Below are 12,819 nucleotides of genomic sequence, written 5' to 3' on the forward strand. Positions count from 1 at the left end.
AGGGGCAGCCAGAGATTCTGGGAAGTTGCTGGCAGTCAGTGTAGAAAACGCTGGGCTAGATGGACCTGGTAAAAGGAAGCTTCCTGGACATGTGGCAATGTATTTGCTGGTGCTTAATGCAAGTAACCTAGACAGCATCTTAAAAAGTAGAAGAAGAAAAAAAGTAAAAAAAAAAAAAGTAGAGACATCACCTTGCCAACAAAGGTCCGTATAGTAAAAGCTATGGTTTTCCCAGTAGTGATGTATGGAAGTGAGAGCTGGACCATAAAGAAGGCTGATCGCCGAAGAATTGATGCTTTTGAATTATGGTGCTGGAGGAGACTCTTGAGAGTCCCATGGACTGCAAGAAGATCAAACCTATCCATTCTTAAGGAAATCAGCCCTGAGTGCTCACTGGAAGGACAGATCGTGAAGCTGAGGCTGCAATACTTTGGCCACCTCATGAGAAGAGAAGACTCCCTGGAAAAGACCCTGATGTTGGGAAAGATGGAGGGCACAAGGAGAAGGGGATGACAGAGGACGAAATGGTTGGACGGTGTTCTCGAAGCTACCAGCATGAGTTTGACCAAACTGCGGGAGGCAGTGGAAGACAGAAGTGCCTGGCGTGCTCTGGCCCATGGGGTCACGAAGAGTCGGACACGACTAAACGACTAAACAACAACAATGGAAGTAACAGCCCCTAAAGAGTGTGGAAGAAACCTGGCATGTGACCATACATCAGGGGTAGCACAGGTGTATTGTAAGGGGAGACCTGTGTGAGTTTCAGCTGCTCTGTCCCACTCACCTCAGAAATCCTCAGAAGGCCTGCTACCTTCCATCACAAGGGAATATCAAGAATGACTGGGGGGGGGATCCTGAAAAAACCCAGTGCCGTGTTCCTTTGAATATACAGTGGTGCCCCGCAAGACGAATGCCTCGCAAGACGGAAAACCCGCTAGACAAAAGGGTTTTCCGTTTTGGAGGTGCTTCGCAAAACGAATTTCCTATAGGCTTGCTTCGCAAGACGAAAATGTCTTGCGAGTTCCTGCAGGTTTTTTCCCCTTTCTTCACCCTTTTTCCCAAGCCGCTAAGCCGCTTATCAGCTGATCCGCTAAGCCGCTAAACAGCTGATCCGCTAAGCCGCTTAACAGCTGATCGCTAAGCCGCTTATCAGCTGATCCGCTAAGCCGCTAATAGCGCTAATCCGCTAAGCCGCTAATGGGCTTGCTTCGCAAGACGAAAAAACCGCAAGACAAAGAGACTCGCGGAACGGATTCTTTTCGTCTTGCGAGGCACCACTGTAGGTGCAAGTCTTTTTGAATGCGACTGTGTTGCTCAAAGCCACTTTGAGAGACTTGTGGATTTACAGAGCAGGATGAGCATTCTAAATAAAATAGACCATTTTCAGGAGGATTGTGGCGAGGAAGGAAATTCCCCAATGCCCTGGAATTAAAGATTAAGAAGCGGGGGGAGGGGGGCAGTGCTGAGATCATTGATGCCCCACCCAAGCATGGGACATAATCCACTTGTGCTGCCATCAACTACAAAATAGAAGCTGCACAGACTTTGTCCCCATTCTGCTGTCAAGTGGTTGAGAAGAGATGGGGATATCCTTTAGTAATGGTGCTGACCTTTGACTTAGGTGGGGAAAATAGCTCTGCCTTGAATTCACAAAGTCGCTACCTCAGCCACAGTACCGGACCTCTAAACTGGGAGGCCACAGAAAGTTTTTGTGAGGTTGTGTTATGAGAATGGTTACGTCACAAAAGTAATAACATCATCAGCATCCAGTATACCTGAAGGAGCGTCTCCACCCTCATCATTCTGCTTGGACGCTGAGATCCAGCGCTGAGGGCCTTCTGGCGGTTCCCTCATTGCAGAAGCAAAGCTACAGGGAACCAGGCAGAGGGCCTTCTCGGTAGTGGCACCCGCCCTTTGGAATGCCCTCCCATCAGATATCAAAGTGATAAACAACTATCTAACATTTAGAAGACATCTGAAGGCAGCCCTGTTCAGGGAAGTTTTTAATGTGTGACATTTTAAGGTATTTTTCATCTTTATTGGAAGCCGCCCAGAGTGGCTGCGGAAACCCAGCCAGGTGGGCAGGGTACAAATAAATTATTATTATTATTATTATTATTATTATTATTATTATTATTATTATTATTTAAAAAATGGTAGTAACTGTTGAGCATTACTGCACAAGAAGCCTTTATAGCATGATTATTCTTTTACCAGTATTCTATTCCTTTAAAATTACTGATCTCCCTCTATTCTTCATGCCTGATGGTGGAATGAGAAGAATGGACACCGAAAAGCAGTAACAGTTACCTGTAAGTTATAATCCTGAAGAATTTTTACCAGTGAATCTCTCAGGTTTGGAATCTCCATGCCTTCCTTAATGCGGTGGATCAGGAGGATGGGGTCAACGTGGGTCCCAATGTTATTTAACAAGCCGGTAATAAAAGCTGTAGAAACACAAGGGGGAGTTAATCTGAAACTTAAGCATAATGTTGAACTGCTTTTTTGAGACAGGCCTAGCCTCTTAACTGCATGTACTGCTCTCTAAAAAAAGAAAATATGAAGAAAACAGTATGCTGGCACATCTAAAGTTGGAGAGATCTCACTAGCAAGAGGCCTAGTTTTCAAATTTACATTTTATAAAGCTACACATAGAAATAAAGGTTGCATACCATATAAACAAGCTACAATAATCTTGAGATATTCTACTGAACTATTCCTTGGGTCTACAAACATCAGTAACAGGGCCTCATTTTACTTGTGTATTATCTTTGTGGCAGACAATGATGTTGACAACCTTCCTGCCTCCTCCTTCCATCAGAGCTTTCCATGCTACATCCCTAAATTCACACAGGGCTCTGCATTTCACACACGATCTGATCTTCACACTTTCCAGCACTGCCATTGCCTCTTTCCTTGTGATGCTTCCCCCCATCTCCTTTTTTATAAGTATCCACTTTCTTCTACATCATCTTTGATTCCTCCAGATCACTATTTCTCAGTCCACGGCTCCTCTGCTTCCACCTTCAGCGATCCTGTCGCTTAGCTTTCCTACCTCATCCACTTTTTCATAAAACACCTCTTTCTTCTCAGCTTCCATCTGCCTTCACACAGGTCCTTCTGTTCCTACACGCTGTGGGGTGAATTCCCTGCCTCTCCCCCAGCCGCAATGGCCTTTCATGTTCCTCACAGTAGCTGGACTGTTTGTGAACACTCTTGCTGATTACAGTGCCATTCCATCACAGCAGCTTAGCCAAGGTATCACACCCGTGGACAGGTGCCCATGGTTGGCCTATTCTATCTTTTATTCCTTTTCATTTAAAACAAATCTTATTTTAAGAAATATAAAGATGTGCAATAATCACATAAAGTACAACTTTTGAAGACCTTTGCAGCGAAGATGCAGAGATAGAAAAACATGCTAACATTTCATCCAATTTGTCGGCCAACAGCACATGTGCCAGCAGCTGTGGAATAATGTAATTACTTATGCTTATCAGTGCCAGATGCTGCAGGATGCCAGGACATTTCCCCCCTCAGTACGTTGTAATATTCCAATTATTACGTTGCAATTTAGACTTCTGCCCCATGCGAGCTGGCATTAATCCCAAATCAATCTGACTACACTGTTTTTCTTCTGTAGAGGGATGAATTATATTCTTTCACTGCCTCACACTTAATTAAAATATCTCTATCTCTCTCTCTCTCTCACACACACACACACACACACACACACAGTAAATTAACTGAGCAAGGACTACTTTGCTTACGTGGTTTGTCAATGGAGTACAAGATGAGATCTTCCCACAGTTCTGCATCATCTTGCTCCTTAGCAAATTCAATAGCCTTATCCACATCATATAATTCCTCCATGATCATCTTCAGAGCACTTCGACTATTGCCCATTCTGCCTAAAATGACAAAGGAAACCAGGAATTTGAAAGAACAGCCTACCGCCACCAAGCTAGAAAGAAATCATGGAACTGAAGGGTGAGAAAGGATCCCCAAGGGTAATCTCAACTACGGCCAGGGCCTTTTCAGTACTGGCCCCGACTTGGTGGAACGCTCTGTCACAAGAGACTAGGGCCCTGCGGGACTTGACATCTTTCCGCAGGGCCTGCAAGACAGAGCTGTTCCACCAGGCCTTTGGTTTGGACTCAGTCTGACCCTTATGTTTCCCTCCCCTTATGGTCTTGATCTAAGGGCTACTTTTAAAATGAGGCTGCATTTTAAATTGTATTTTTAACCCGTATTTTAAATTGTTTTTTCCCCTCCCCTATTATGTTTTGATTGTAATTTTACTGGTGTTAGCTGCCCTGAGTCCGGCTCTGGCCAGGGTATAAATAAAATAATAATAATAATCTAGTAATCATCACCATCATCATCTAGTCCAACCCCCTGCAATGCAGGAATCTCAACATCCTTCCATGCAGAGATCTGCCACAGGCTTAAGAATCTGCATTTTTCAAAACCAGGACTTTTATGTACCTAGAGCTTACACCAGTATGGGATCATAATATTGGCTTTAATATCTCTGGGGTTGGGGGGAATAATAATAATAATAATAATAATAATAATAATAATAATAATAATAATTTATTTATACTCCACCCTCCCCAGCCAAGGCCGGGCTCAGAGCGGCTTACAAGCAATAATAAAAACAAGAAGAATGATTGCAACTTAAAAACAAAAATAAAATACAACATGGAACATTAAAATATTAAAATGTAGCCTCATCGCAGGAGGAGAAGGAAAAGAAAAAAGAAAGAGAGGGAGGGAGGGAATCAAATTGGCTCCAAGCCAAAGGCCAGGCGGAACAACTCTGTCTTACAGGCCCTATGGAAAGAAATCAGATCCTGCAGGGCCCTGGTCTCATGAGGCAGAGCGTTCCACCAGACCGGGGCCAGAGTTGAAAAGGCCCTGGCTCTGGTTGAAGCCAATCTAACTTCCTTAGGGCCCTGGACCACTAGGGTGTTGCTATTTATGGACCTTGTGGCTCTCCGTGGGGCATACCAGGAGAGGCGGTCCCGTAGGTACGAGGGTCCTAGGCCGTGAAGGGCTTTAAAGGTCAAAACCAGCACCTTGAACCTGACCCTGTACTCTACTGGGAGCCATTGCAGCTGGAAAAGCACTGGGTGAATATGCTCCCATGGCAGGGACCCTGTGAGGAGCCTCGCTGCAGCATTCTGCACCCGCTGGAGTTTCTGGGACAGCTTAAGACACCTTGCCTGGTCATGAGCTTTTAGGATCAGCAGGGATACAATGTCAGAACTTGGTCCTGGAAATACTGAATTGAGGATGTCACCTTTTAATAAAAACAAAACCACCAGGTCATTGCTATTAATCAAAATGCTACAACCATATGTCAGGAGTGCTCTGATGGTGTTTCCTGCTTGGCAGGGGGTTGGACTCGATGGCCCTTGTGGTCTATTCCAACTCTATGATTCTATGATTTTGCAGCTACTTACTCAAAAGATAAACTGTCTCTTCTACAAAGTTCCTTTGCTGACAGATTTCAAGAGCCTGGGATTTCAAAAGGAGAAAATTAATATGACCACAACTTAAGTTATCAACCAGCCTGCCTCTGCCGTAAATTAGCAGCACAGCCCCTGTACCCGTTTACTCAGAAATAAGTCGCACCGAGTCCAGTGGAATAACAGCCGGAAAATATCACCAGGGCTCCCAAAGTACTTTTCTATAAAGGCACATAATTCATGTAACAGAAACGGTAAATATTTATAAAAATCTGGACTAAGAATAAAAGAAAAGTAATTACAGCCAACACCTGCTTGAGTTTCTTAAAGAACAACACTACCAAAGAATGAAACAAACCTATAAGTCATGCATTGTTCCCCAAATAAAGGTTTTCTAAAGTATATTTCGTAACTACAGAAGCTCCTGAATTTTTTTTATCCAGCTCCATGTACAGAACCTAATGCTTGCCTTCCTAAATGTGGAAAGGAAATCTGACACCCCACAGTTTAATGCCAGTCTGTGAAGCATAATTGAGCCAGACGTTCTCTATCCCTTGTATGCCTCAAGGAGGCTGCTGTGGAAATGGAATAGGATGGCCACCATGTATGAGCTCCTTGGGCAAAGGGGCTGCATGCCTACGTGATTAATTACCGGGGCTATAGCTCAGTCAGTGGCAGAGCTTTCGTTCTGCATGCTGATAGGCCGCAGGTTCCGTCCCTGGTATCTCCAGGTAGGTCTGCGACTGAAGGCCTGCAGAACAGCTGTCATGCATTGTGTTTCTCAAACTTTGGTCCCCAGCTGCTTTTGGACTACAGTTCCCATAATCCCTGACCACTGGTCCTGATAGCTAAGGATGATGGGAGTTGTAGTCCAACAGCAGCTGGCGACCCAGGGTTTGAGAAACAGCGCATGTAGACAATACTGAACTGGAAAGACCAATGGTCTGACTTGGGGTGAGGCTCCTAGGTTGTCCCGTTGTCCCTACAATAATAAACATGTCCCTTCCTCAGACAGATAAATTCCTGCATTTCATCAACATTTCATTCTATGCTCACCCATCAAACACCTCAGTCATAATTGTAACAAAAACATCTGGCGGAGTGAACAAAAATCGGGGGGTGGGTGGGTGGGTTAAATATTAAAAACTCAAATAATATTTAAATTAAGAACAGGATGAAAAACGTGTCTGAGCCATCATGGTACTTAAAGTCAAGATCTAAACCAATGTGGTTTTCATGCTGTCCAGCAGATGGCAGCATAACACACAGAGTGGCCACAATAAGTCGGGTCACAATTGCAAACTGAAAAGCCACAGTTGGTAACAGTTTTGTTGAGATCAACTAAAATGTGACAAAGACATGGGTGGGTGGGATGGGGGAACCTTGCAACTGGAAAAAGAAGAAGGAAAAGAAAATGAGAAAAAGAACTCCCCCAAACCCACTGCTAAATAACCAACAGCTTTAATATTTATCAAAGAAAATAGAGAGGGGGGAAAGATACATTTAAAGGATTTTTCCTCACCTTTTCTAAAGGGCAATGAGTGCTGTCTCTGAGAAACGGAAGTAAATTTGGCCGGTCATATTCAGCATACAGACTGATCTGTTTCTCATGATACTTTTGTCCTTTGTGATGGTCTCTCTTGAACAGCTTGTGCAGGTACTACAAAATCAACCCAAAGAACGAAAAAACAGAAACATCCATGATATGGCCATAATACCAAACAGGCGCTCCAGGCTAATCTTAACACCTGACCCAAGACCTGCAGCTCCAGAAGTGCAATTCCCCAAGGAAACGGAATAAAATACTACTGCGTCCAGGTGTTACAGACCCCTCTAGCACTGCTGACCGATACCAACATGGGGAATGAAGTGATGGTGTGTTTGTGGTGGGGGGAGATTGCAGCAAATCATCCATAGTGAGAAAGAGCTGCTCAACTTTCCCCAGCCCTAGCAATTCTTTTCAAGGGACGCGGGTGGCGCTGTGGGTTAAAGCCTCAGCGCCTAGGACTTGCCGATCGAAAGGTCGGCGGTTCGAATCCCCGTGGCGGGGTGTGCTCCCGTTGCTCGGTCGCAGCGCCTGCCAACCTAGCAGTTCGAAAGCACCCCCGGGTGAAAGTAGATAAATAGGGACCGCTTACTGGCGGGAAGGTAAACGGCGTTCCGTGTGCTGCGCTGGCTCGCCAGATGCAGCTTGTCACGCTGGCCACGTGACCCGGAAGTGTCTGCGGACAGCGCTGGCCCCCGGCCTATAGAGTGAGATGGGCGCACAACCCTAGAGTCTGTCAAGACTGGCCTGTACGGGCAGGGGTACCTTTACCTTTTAGCAATTCTTTTCACAAATAACCTCACTCCAGGCACTACTTTATTCCTCTGAAACCAGGAGCAAATCTAGCTGCAAATGCAGCTTGCACACTGGACTCAAGAGGTTGCTGGTCTCCAACTCCCATCAGCCCCCAGCCAGCACAGCCAATGGCCAGAGGAGATGGGAGCGGTTGGCATTTGAAAGGGAGAATTAGTGGAGGATAGTTAAACATGCCTCTCACCCTCCACTCCTGGTCCAGGAAAGGATCCGTACCCTGATCTGTACCCTGGAACCACGCAAAGCTCATCTTGTCTGCCCCCTGGTCCTAAGCCACAAAAGACAGCTTGAAGTGGAAGGTCTTATAATACTCTTGAAAGGCGCTCAGGCTAGGATGTGGCTGACTATATCCAGAGACTGGGAAGGAGCAGCCTCCGAAAATATTTCACTTTGAAACAGTGATGCCTTAACATCTGTTGCTGATGCACAGGACTGTCCTTGGTATATATTGGGGGCTATAACAGAACACACACAGGGAAGGAGGGAGGCTTTTTGCTAGGCTAGTCCTGAAGTGTTTTGGATTCATACAGTGATAAATCTTACTTCTCTTGGGAGCATGGACAGCTGTTTTACTACAGAGCAGGGTGGTCCAACACGCGGCCCAGGAGCCGCATTCGGCCCTCAAGGCCTTTTTTTTTGGCTGCCCTCGGCAACATTTGACCCCCAGGCCCCCACAGCTCTTGTGCTGCCTTCCCAGGTAAGCCAGGTAAGAGAGGTGCTGGGATTTGGGAAGTAGGAGAGAGGCTCTGACAGGGTCCTAGAGTCCTTCAACCTCCAAAGCCTAGTTAGCACTTTCCCAGCTTTGAGAAGAGGGAGGAAGGGCTCTAGGACCCTGCCAGAGCCTCACGCCTCCTTCCCAAAGCCCAGTGCCTCACTTATCCTGTTTTGGGAAGGCAGCATGAATCAAATGACCTTGTGCTTCCCCACCTTCCTGACAAGGGTGTCCTGTGGGTTCCACATCGAAGTACTCTCGCAGCCCACTTGGTATGAAAAGTTGGGCTGCCCTGCTATAGAGGGCCTAGCGAGCACAAATTTAGTGGGCAAACCATTTATTTTATTCAGTGCAGTTCCTTACTGATGTGACTAGTGAAATGTCTCCCCGCAACCAGCGTCTTTTGAGTGTCAGTTATGAAAGTATTCTCCCCCACGCCCTTCTGTTGGAAGTTGGAGACCTGTTCAGTTGCCATTGAGTAGAAATATTTATCAGTTCATGCCTCTGATTGCACCAGGAACACACCTGTTGAAATCTGCATGGAAACTTTAAACCGCCACTTACCACATGCTGCAATTCAGGCCTGTTTTTTAATTCTTCCACCACTTTATCAATCTAAAACGAAAAAGAGATAAGATACGAAAAGATAAGAAAAGTTGGCTTCTGGGCCAAATCTCTTGCTCACAGAGAGGGATAGGAAGTAGCCAGCCAAAACATAACGAAATGGTTGTACTCACAGAGATCTTGTCTTCATTATCCAAAAGCATGTCAACTGCTTTCTAAAAGAAACAAAATGCCCATGGCAGATAAGAGATATGTAAAATCACAATTTAACACAGTTATATGTACATACAGATTTTGAACGAACTCCCTCTGTCTTATGAAAAAGAAAAAAATGCTATGCAGTTTATAGTGTGTGTTGGGAAGGAGACAGCAGGACTGTCGGTGGAAGAACAAGATGCTTGCTGGTTGTATTACAATATGGCTACAAGCCCCGGCATATTTGGGGCTTCCACAGCCAGCGAAGACAGATGGTGCTTGATGAGAATGCAAAATGCTTTCCGGAATTTGGCTGGCAGTGGAAGAGTGTCACATGTGTTGGATCTATATAGGCATACAGAACATGTATTAAAGGTGAAAGCCATAACAATGCAAATTCTCTGCGTAAACTCCTATTAAACTAAACGCAATATTTAGTGGCTTTCATCCCAAGGCCTCCTCAAGGCTATGTTCACCCTTAGGAAGGGAGGCTGAAGATCTGCACAACTCATTATTGCAGTGCTCTTTTCACTGCAGTTAGAAGTGAATGGGTCAACCGGGAAACAGTGATGGGAGTTGTAGTCTACAACATCTAGATACTGCCAGAGTTGGTCCTATTTTAAATGCTTAAAGGTAAAGGTAAAGGTACCCCTGCCCATACGGGCCAGTCTTGCCAGACTCTAGGGTTGTGCGCTCATCTCACTCTAGAGGCCAGGAGCCAGCGCTGTCCACAGACACTTCCGGGTCATGTGGCCAGCGTGACAAAGCTGCTCTGGCGAGCCAGAGCCGCACACGGAAACGCCGTTTACCTTCCCGCTAGTAAGCGGTCCCTATTTATCTACTTGCACCCGGGAGTGCTTTCGAACTGCTAGGTTGGCAGGCGCTGGGACCGAGCAACGGGAGCGCACCCCGCCGCGGGGATTCGAACCGCTGACCTGACGATCGGCAAGTCCTAGGCGCTGAAGTTTAAATGCTTACATCTGCCTTAAGACTTGAGAAACAGCTGCTGTCACATAAATCAAAGCAGGTTCCAATGCTCAATGCCTCTGACGCTCCCTGTCCAAAGCTTTTCCAACACTTGAGAGTTTTTGGTCAACTGATCGAAAGCAAAGAGGATTTTTTCCAGGCACACAACTTTATTTTTTGAACACAGGTTAAAGAATGGAGAGCTTTCACAAGTAGATTAGCCAACGGAAAATTGGGGAAATGGCGAGAATATCTACACTGCATGTGTGATGTGTGCTAAATTAAAACTGTTTCTTCAAACAATTAGCACTTTGGTTCATTAAGTGACATATTTTGGGGGAAAGGTTATAGGGATCTTCAAAAAGGACCTATTTCAAATTTCACAATGTCTGGATTCCTGCTGTTTATATTTGGCTCTTCCACCTAGATTTATGGATGCAAATAACACAAAATATGATTTCCCCAAGGTTATATGACTATTTTCTTTTCCTTAATGTCAAACAATAAAGGTTTCCCCCCCAAAAGCATTAGGGTAAAAACAAACTCACTGTAAAAAGTTTTTTGTGAAAATATAACCAATTCAGCCATTTGGTGTCGACATTCTCACACATCAGTTTATCCAAAATATGAAGTTCACTTGGTTAAATAATATTTTTTCCTATCTGCTAAAATTCTTACAGCCAAGAGTATATAAAAAAACCCCCACCACTTTAAAGCCATCATACCTCTGAATCAAACTCCATTAGCAGAACAATTTTGTCCCTGATGGAGCTGAAAAGATTGTGTTTGTGGATCAGCTGGAAAACATCTTTATGTCTCAGTGTGAGATAAATTTCAAGGGCCTTTCCGTAGCGTTGGTCATAGGTGTACCTGAAAAAGAGGATCATACGTTATGAATAGACCTAGATGTGGGCCTTTTGAAAAAGTCATCCACCAGCACGGAAATCACAGTTTTGCTAAAAGCTTGACACAAATTGCTTAAACATTGGGCCATCATTTAGAATAATGGAAAATACTTTTCTTCCATATATATATATATATATATATATATATATGTATGTATTAGAAAAGTAACTGGATGCAATTCTCGGTTCTTCATTGTTCTTGTGTACTGGACACCAATGACCCATAACCCAGGGCCCATCTTCTCATTAAGAAACATTTCAGAGGTTGCCACAAGCTTCACACAAACGGTGAAGAATTTGCAGGGGTGTATTTCCTTTCACCTAGACATCCTTAGGCTTTCTTTTGGGTACGGGTGCGGTGGGAACACGATGACCTGGTTCATACGTCACAGTAAACCAAACTATGGCTTCCTGGAACCATGCAAATAAATCTGGGCTGCAGCTCATGGTCAGCAAGGAGAAAACTTAGCTGCAAGACTGGGTTGGGATGACATGCAGAGTCAAACCTTGGGCTTAGCTCAGTACAGTACAGGAGTGAAAAAGGCTGGCCAAGAGCAAAATGGCAGCAAGCTTCTCTCTGAGAGCCCAAATGTTCATGTGGTCCCAGTAAGCCACAGTTTGGCTTACCAAAATGTGTGAGCCAGGCCAACAGGAGGGGCGACTGTCAAGTGACTGCACTTGGCCTGAGGACTGGCAGAGATACTCAGAAAGGGGAGAGAAGGAAACCACGCTTCCATGTGTAAAAACAAGATAAAGCAAGAGGGTTCTCCCACTGCTTCCATCGCTCAGTGTCCGGCTCCATTGAAAATAGGCGAAGACGCAAAGGGCTGAGGATGCGATCTCAGAGAGAGTGGTGCTTAGGTTGTGAAGAAGGTTGGCAAGGAAGGAAGGATGGATGAGGCAGGTTCTGCCAATGAGAAGGTGCTCAGCAAAGAGCTGGCATGAACGTTGGGCTTCAATGGTTCTGGTATGAGCTGATTGGCAGGATACATGCCAGTGTTCATGCCCATGGGGTGCCCCATATGGCAGCACCTACCCTCGTTTGCAAGGGGTGCAGAACACCAGCGACACAAGGAAGGAAGGAAGGAAGGTGCAGAAGGTTCTGATTTCTGGGTGCCCCAGTCTGAGACTCTGTCCCTCCCGTACCTTGCAAAATACCCCTTAAGTAATACACACCAAGGCTAATTTCAATTTTAAAAATGGCTTCCTTATGACACATTCTATTTTGCTTTCCCTAGTGCAACAGATCACACACACACACACACAGAGAGAGAGAGAGAGAGAGAGAGAGAGAGAGAGAGAGAGAGAAGGATGCAAACATGCCCGGTTACTGTGAAATAAGGGGTGGGAGAAGCACAAACTAATTCTCTGTAGAGATAAAGGTGCTAAAGCCTGGCGATCCAAGGAAGGGAACTGTAGTTAAACATGCTCAGTTCTTTAAAGAACAGAAACAGTGAAACAATCTCTCAGAGCAGCCGTTCAAACTCATTATAGACTTACAACTCTGCAAGCGTTTTCAGCAAAGTCCTGTTCTGTGGATCTTTCTTCAGATGGTCCACCACTGCTTGGACAATGATTGCGTTGTTATAAAGGTTCCCAGGCCACTCCTTAATTAATGTTGCAAAACCCTTGAAATGTAAAAAA

General features: G+C 45.1%; 1 protein-coding gene across 1 annotated transcript in view; it reads right to left on the reverse strand.

Annotated features, from left to right (window-relative positions):
- Window positions 1–12,819, reverse strand: part of VPS41 (VPS41 subunit of HOPS complex) — a 110,287-nt gene that overhangs the window by 12,587 nt on the left and 84,881 nt on the right. The window contains exons 18-25 of the mRNA XM_028750077.2: window positions 12,676–12,803; window positions 10,996–11,140; window positions 9,283–9,324; window positions 9,110–9,160; window positions 6,997–7,134; window positions 5,469–5,523; window positions 3,771–3,911; window positions 2,311–2,447 (exon numbers count right to left, since the gene is read on the reverse strand). Of these exons, the coding sequence (XP_028605910.1) occupies window positions 2,311–2,447; window positions 3,771–3,911; window positions 5,469–5,523; window positions 6,997–7,134; window positions 9,110–9,160; window positions 9,283–9,324; window positions 10,996–11,140; window positions 12,676–12,803 (837 nt within the window). The remainder of the gene's footprint in view (window positions 1–2,310; window positions 2,448–3,770; window positions 3,912–5,468; window positions 5,524–6,996; window positions 7,135–9,109; window positions 9,161–9,282; window positions 9,325–10,995; window positions 11,141–12,675; window positions 12,804–12,819) is intronic.

The sequence above is a fragment of the Podarcis muralis genome, chromosome 12 (assembly GCF_964188315.1).
Source record: "Podarcis muralis chromosome 12, rPodMur119.hap1.1, whole genome shotgun sequence".
In the NCBI taxonomy this organism is placed as follows: Eukaryota; Metazoa; Chordata; class Lepidosauria; order Squamata; family Lacertidae; genus Podarcis; species Podarcis muralis.